Below are 7,833 nucleotides of genomic sequence, written 5' to 3'. Positions count from 1 at the left end.
AATAAGGCAGAGGCTGCTAGTAGTGTAGAGATTAGGACTGTAGAAATAATGTTTTATTTACTATCTTTTTGTATTCTATAATTAAATATAATTGTATTTTATTAATTATTTAATACAAAATTGTAAGTAAAGCTAAAACAAGCTGTTCAAATGCTTGTAGTAACTTATAGGGATTGTAAGCAGACATTATACTTTCTCAAATAAATAAGTATGTCTTAGTCTTGTAATCTTAGGAAGTATGTTATAATCACTTGTATAGCTTGATAATTTATACAATTATAATAGAAATTGCTAAGTTTTACAAGTATTCTTACTTACTTATTTAATATTGTACTTTCCTTACTTAACCCCCTATGAAGATTATATTAACATTGACAAAATTTATAAAAGGTACAAAATGTATAGGATTACAAGTAAGTACAATACTTAAGACTTTTTCATAATGACAGTGTTATACCTAGTACAGAGAAATGTAAATGTACACAGTGTAGCCTATTAAAAGTAATGTCAAACATTGAATAGGTAGGGAAAGAAGTATATACTAGGTGAGAGAGAGGGTGGCACAATAGGAGTAGTTGTATAGAGACATTATTACAAGTGTGTACTCATTAATTGTTACTTACACTATAGAGTAAGAAGAAGTACACAAATGTGTAGAATTATTAAAGAAGTTGTTCAGTATTAGTCAACAATGTGGATGTGTGAATGTAAATACAAACAGGAAGGTGAGTGTAAAAAAAGGAAGACAACAAAGGAGGGGCAACACAAGATGTAGAGTAAGGAGTAGGAGAGATAGAAGGGAGACAAAAAAGTTAGGAGGAGAAGGATGAGCAACTATTGTACAGACTATTATAGAGTGAACTGGCTGTTTACACTTTATACTAAAGGACAGTATAGTCAGCTTGGTAGTATTATTATAAGATCTGAGACCTAGTATAGGTATTATAGTAGTAGATTAGAGAGACAAGTACAGTAATGTTTATTGTCTATATTGTTACAGGCAGAGTACCTGCTGGTAGGATGCTTGTGAGTAGAGGACTCAACTAGAGAGAATAGAGGCAACAACATAGTGTTAAGGGTAGAGGGTTGGGGAGACAGTAAAGGTAGAAGGTAAAGGAGTAACACAGAGAAATGTGTCATTATATGCTCCTGATCTTTGCAGCTGATTACGTAAGCAACTATAATATGAGTCATCAACTAATAGAACATTTCAATTATTGTATTTAAGTATAAAATAAACTTATTGATCTACTTTATAATATAGTAAAAAGTAATATAACATGTATATAACTTTCTAAACACACTAATGTAATTATTACAAGTAGATGAAATACCTTTTACAATAATTGTAAACTGCTTGTATAAATAATCTAAGTATAATATACATTAATATACCTTTTGTATAAATTATAAGACAACAATAGTAATTATTACATTATTATATTATAAATATAACTCTTTCTTTAAGATTATAATTTAAATATAATACAGGCATAACACTTTAGGTTGTTATACAAAGTTAGTATAATACATGTAATAGATTTTATTCATCCTTAGTACTTATGTAGTCTTTATATACATTAATATGTCTTATTTAAACATTGTAATTCAATTACAATCCTTACAATTACTTTATAATATATATACAATACATATGTTACTTTACAAAGTCTATAAGAAATTACAAGAAATCTGACTTTTTCCTGATGTGACTGTACTGAACATTACACCATTTGTAGTATAATTTTGCACCTCTGAAGTCTTAGTGATTTACTGTTTGTACAGTAAGTACACATAAACTCACAGGTGTGACCTGAGAGGAGTATAGAACAAAGAACCATGTTGACTCAGACAAGAAAAATGGGTTTTGTATCTACTGTAAGAGTCAGTAATAGTAGAGAGTCTAGTAATGAATGATTCCTTTAAAAGAGACAGACTAAACACTCTAGAGATGTTTACAGAACAGTTTTACAGTAGCTATAAACAAACTGTCTAAGAGCTAGTTAAAGACAAACTGGTAGATAGTTTACTTGATTGTAAGGTTCCTTCAAACACATTAAACACATTCTATAATTTACTAGGAATTGCCCTCAACACAGATCTTTTACTATTGACAGGATCCTCTCAGTTGAGATTGGTTAGTAAAAATACTACTTAGACCCTACATATATAGTCTTATCATGAAAAAGTCTTAAGTATTATACTTGCTTGTAATCTTGTATATTTTTTATATTTTATAAAATTTGTCCAATTACTTATAATCTTCCTAGAGGGTTAAGTAATGACAGTACAATGTTAGATAAGTAAGTAAGAATACTTTTTGGGGGTGTGCTTTTTGGTTGTAAGATGTGTCTGAGCAGAATTTGAAAAATTACCATTTTCAGTCAGAATGTGGCAGTCAAAGTGTCTGCCTACTTGTACCTAAATTATAAATTTAGTAATCAAATTTAGGTCAATATAAATGTATTATACTGAACAATATTGTGCTAATAAGTTGAATTCATCTACTATAGCCAAGGAAAACAATGAGTAAAAATTAATACAGTGTATGTAAAGTGTATCTTACTAATGATCAGTAGCACTGAGTAAAAAGATGATGCAAGTGTGACAAAAAATCGAAAAATGAACAGCCAAATCTACTGTGATAGGGTGTGACTCATTACTTTCAAGCTTCATTCTTTATTTTACTTCTCATCAAGGGATGAGTGAACTCTTTCAAAACATTGATGAAAAACTATATAAACTCAATATGAAAAGATTTACAGAAGGAATTAGCTAGAAAAAAATTGCTTCTTAAGATACAGCTGATTTGGTGTGTAAAACAGCTGTATTTTGGCTTATTTCAAATTAAATGAGAATCCCTTCTGTAAAAAGTTTCATTTGCATCTCAGAAGTATGAAATTTATTTTTCTATTATTTTATCTTAGGTGTAGGGAACAGAAATGTTCCTGTACAATCACTACTTTTAACCAGACACAAAATTTGATCACATAAGCAATAAATTTCTTAATTGGAAGCCGTGGGAACGGACGTGCAACACAAGGGAAAAGCACACCCTCATACTTTTAAAACTTGGCAATTTCTATTATAATTTTATAAATTGTCAAGTTATAAAAGTAATTATAACACTTTCTAAGATTATAAGACTAAAACATACTTATTTATTTAAGAAAGTATAATATCTGCTTATAATACTTATAAGTCATTACAAGTGTTTGAATCACTTCCTTTTGCTTTAAATACAATTTTTTATCAAATAATTAATAAAATATAATTATATTTAATCATTTAATACAAAATAATAAATGATACATTATTTCTACAGTTCTAACCCCTATACTACTAGTAGCCTCTACCTTGTTCTTTTGTGAGTAGAATTTGTGTCAGAAAAGGATCAACACATCCTTAAGCTGTTTAATGTAGTCTTTGTCACTATGTTTGGTTGTCACTCAGGACCTGTAAGTCAAATTGTATGTGTGTGTAGAATAAGGTTGAGTAGATTGTAAAGGTTGAGACTGTACCTGTTAGACAGGTTTAGAGTAGTTAGCAAGTAATAATAGGAGATAAAAGGTGGACATACTGTAATAGTGTATAGTAAGTGTAAGTAGTGTATACAGGTTGAGATTCAGAGTGTTGAATGAGTTGATTCAGACTGTAGACAAAGTTATATTAGTATGTGTATACTACATATTCTGACTGTAATGTACAATTAGAGGAGTAGTAAACTGAGTTGTTTTTGTGGATTGTAAAGGTGTATCTCTAGGATGTACTGGCTCAAACAGAGAAGGCAAAGTAGAATGTATGAACAGACTCAGCTTAAGAGGGGTAAGTAGTAGTCTACTACTTTTGTTTAATATAGTGTTGTCTACTATACTAGGGAATGTAAATACACATAGGGTGGACCTGTAGAGAGTAATATTAAGTATAGAATGGGTAGGGAAGGAGAGTGTGTACAGTGTTAAAGAGAGGGTTGTACTATGAGAGTAGTTATATGTTAGTATTGTTATAAGTACATACTTGTTAACTGTTACTTATACTATAGAGTAGGAAGTACACAAATGTATGGAAACATTAAAGAAGTTGTTTAGCATTAGTCAACAATACAGATGTACAAATGCAAATGTAAAAAGGAAGGCAAGTGTAAACAAAGGAGGACAATGAAGGAGAGGTAACACAAGTGACAGAGTAAGAAGTAGAAGGGGTAGAAGGGAGACAAAAAGTTGGGAGGAGAGGGATGAGTAACTATTGTACAAGTTATTATAAAGTAGACTAACTACTTACACTTTACAATGAAGGACAGTATAGTCAGCTTAGTAACATTATTGTAGAATCTAAGGCTTAGTACAGGCATTATAGTAGTAGATTAGAGAGACAAGTATAGTAATGTTTATTACCTATGTTAAAGCAGGCAGAGTGTCTACTAGTAGAACACTTGTAGGTAGAGGACTAGACTAGAGAGAACAAGAGTAACAACATAGTGTTAGGGAAAGAGGATTAGGGAGATAGTAGAGGTAGGAGGGAAAGGAGTAGTAAGAGTACATTAGGAAAATGTTAAAACAGACTTGTAATATATAGTAGTAAAGTAATATATAATACTGTATAGTTGTATATTATTTAAATTGTACATAGTTAAATAGTAATATATAGTTTAATTGTTGTGTATACTTGTTTATACTTGTTTAGGACTGTATAACTGTATAGTTGTATAGTAGTATTATTGTATAATATAGAATTACAACCTATATTTATATAAAATACTATATAGTTAAATAGTATATATAATAATATATAATATATAGTAATATATTACTAAATTGTTATTTAAATTTACATATAATTATATATAGTTAAATAGTAATATATAGTTTAATTGTTGTGTGTAACAGTTTATATTTGTTTAGGACTGTATAACTATATAGCTGTATAGTAACATTGTTGTATAATATAGAATTGTAACTTATATTTATATAAAATACTATATAGTTAGATAGTATATATAGTAATATATAATATGTAGTAATATATTACTAAATTACCTATATTTTATTTATTATTTAATACAAAATTGTATGTAAAATAAAAAAACAAGTTATTTAAACACTTGTAATAACTTATAAGTACTATAAGCAAATATTATACTGTCACAAATTAATAAATATATTTTAATCTTGTAATCCTAGAAAGTCACTGTGTGTTAGAGGAATCTGAAATGGGGGTAAATAAATGTGGGAATAAGATATTGTCAGAGCTAGAATAGGGTAAATTAGTGAATCTACACACACTCTTTACTAACTCTAAAAGAATACAAACTGTGAATATAGAAGAGGGCCAATTAGATAACCTACACTAAGTATTGACTAAATATTTCTAGCAAATCTACACATACATACTATTAGGTGTGTCTATATCATATATTTAGAGCTTGTTATAGGTATATCTATACAAACACATGCAATAATATATTATTCTAATATATATATATATATATAGTATACAGGCATAACTCCTTGTATTAATACTAGCCTTGTCACCGTCCCTTACAAACAACCCTTACAACAGAAGAAGATGAATGTGTTCTCGGGTCATTTGATGTAGTCTTCGTCACTACGTCTTGGTTGTCACTCGGTCCCTGCGTGTACCACTGTGCCTGTCAGTTGTGAGGTTGTGCAGGTTGAGGTAGTGCTTGTGAGACAGGTTGTGGAATCGTTTGGCAAAGAGTGCGAGCATTAGTGAGTAACTGGATCGAGGAGATGGATGCACTGCGACCGTGTGCAGCGAGTGTGAGTGGTGCACCAGGGTTGAGATCCGGAGCGTTGAACGTGCTGATTTGGGCTACAGGCAAAGCCGTGTCTGTATTTGCACATTGATGACAGTGCATACTGGTAAGAGGTGTAAATACTGGGACGATCTCGCGAAGCAGAGGAAGAAGGAGCACGAGGAGATGTACCTGTGGTATGTCTATCAGCCCTCGCGATCTGATAGGAGCAAGAAGGGAAAGAAAGACTCAACAATGGCAGTAGTGGTGGCTCCCTTCGGTAAGCAAGGAGAAGGAGAGTAAGAAAGAGAGACGTGAACGCACTAAATCGTCGAGCCGTGTCCGAGGTTCTGGCGCACGCGCATGTGACCTTTCGTCATGCTCTACCGCAAGCACCGCGAGCATTTCTTCATCAGTGTCAACCACTGATTCTGACAACTATAGAGAATTCGACTCGCTCTCTGCTGATAGCTTGCTGTATGGTGGCCCGTTCAGATACCCGCATACAATGTGTAGCAGTGTGCACAAAGTGGAGATGGCGGACTTTGCTGATTTCAAGATGGGCAATGCAGAGTGCTTGCAAGGTCAAGGTCAACTGCAAACGCTCTCCTTACTGCTAAGCCTCTCAATGCCCTTGCTTTCTGGGCTACTGCCTCTGTTCGAAATGGTGTCATGGACAGTACTGGGAAATGTAAATACATGTGCTATGCAAATTAGACCTATTGAGCATGATGTCAAGCATGGAATGGGTGAGGAAGAGAGTGCCTACTTGGTTCAGAGAGAGGATTGCACCTTGAGAGTGATTGTACACAGACAAGGGTGGTAGTGGTGAGACAAAGAGTGAGAGTCAAGACACATTGTAAAATGTTAAATCTATGCATGCTAGGAATCTACATTTGGGTGGTACAGATCAATTTACATATCCTAGACTTATCTAATGAATCACTTAGTCTAGGTGAGATAGATTCATCCAATTACAGGTAAGTTAAGACTATCTGTACATATGTATACTTACCTTTTACCAGATAATCTACACATAAATCAAAGCTAGGTATGCTGAGTTACACTAGATTAATCTAGCTATTGGATTTGACTATATAATCTAGAACAATATTTACTCTAGGTATGACAATATGACTAATACAGATCTAAGCTACCCCTCTCAGATTCTCCTGACATGCAGTGAGTATGGTATACTCATTTGTATAACTTATAGTTGTTATAGTATTAATTTTATTTAGTTAGTATATTGTAAATAGTAATTTTAGTTATTTAAGCTAGTAAATGAGTACTCATTTTGTGCACAAGTTATAATACCCACGAAGAAAGTCACGTGTGTGTCACATGCGTGTTGGTTTTGCATTTATTTCTCTAAGTCCTAGGGACTGGCGCGGATAGAGCTTACCGCGGTTTCGCACTGCGGATGATAATTTCCCACGGATACCATACCGCGGATGAAATTCTCACGGTTACCGCAGTTACTGCAGATCCGCAAAATACTACGAAGCTAACTTTGAAAGGTAGCAAGTTCTCACAATGACTTGTATGTAATTAGTGTAAAGCATCACATTTGTGACTAAAGTCACATCATCAAACACATTTACAGTGAAATCTGTCAATAAGCATACTTGTAGTTTAGCATTTCCTCTCAATAAGCATGAAAATTTTGATCCACCAAGTTGGTAGGCAGGAAAATAGAGGTATATTAAGCATAAAGGGCATTAAGCATTAAGCATTAAGGTGTGAGATTGAGAATATGCTTAATTAAAGGAAATTTTGGGTCATGTGACAGTGCAGATCATGACCCACATGGGGCATTTCACAATTTCTTGCCTTAAGAAATAACTTACATAATGATAAACATTATTTGTAATTTAGTTTACCATTTTTGGTTGGCAGAAACTCTGAACAGAATTTAAAATTTTCATTATACAAAAACTAGAAAATAAATTTAACATTTCCCTATTTGTAAAATCTTTAAATAAATGGAGAAAATAATTTAAAACATAATTTAAAGTTTTTCCTATAGTAAAATTATAAATTTTCTTTCAGATTTAGTGACAAGAAAAATTTGAAAT

The 7,833-nt window shown here is 32.2% G+C and overlaps 1 protein-coding gene across 1 annotated transcript; it reads right to left on the bottom strand.

Annotated features, from left to right (window-relative positions):
* Positions 1-5,650: 5,650 nt before the first annotated feature.
* On the bottom strand, positions 5,651-6,160 carry FOMMEDRAFT_155911 (uncharacterized protein; the record flags this gene model as incomplete). The annotated part of the gene is made up of 2 exons (XM_007266243.1): positions 5,651-5,947; positions 6,080-6,160. 2 exons carry the CDS (start codon positions 6,158-6,160, stop codon positions 5,651-5,653), a joined length of 378 nt encoding a protein of 125 aa, XP_007266305.1.
* Positions 6,161-7,833: the final 1,673 nt, after the last annotated feature.

The sequence above is a fragment of the Fomitiporia mediterranea genome (genome assembly GCF_000271605.1).
Source record: "Fomitiporia mediterranea MF3/22 unplaced genomic scaffold FOMMEscaffold_6, whole genome shotgun sequence".
NCBI lineage: Eukaryota > Fungi > Basidiomycota > Agaricomycetes > Hymenochaetales > Hymenochaetaceae > Fomitiporia > Fomitiporia mediterranea.
Note: the sequence above shows the minus strand (reverse complement) of the source record. Positions and strands in the feature narration are given on the sequence as shown.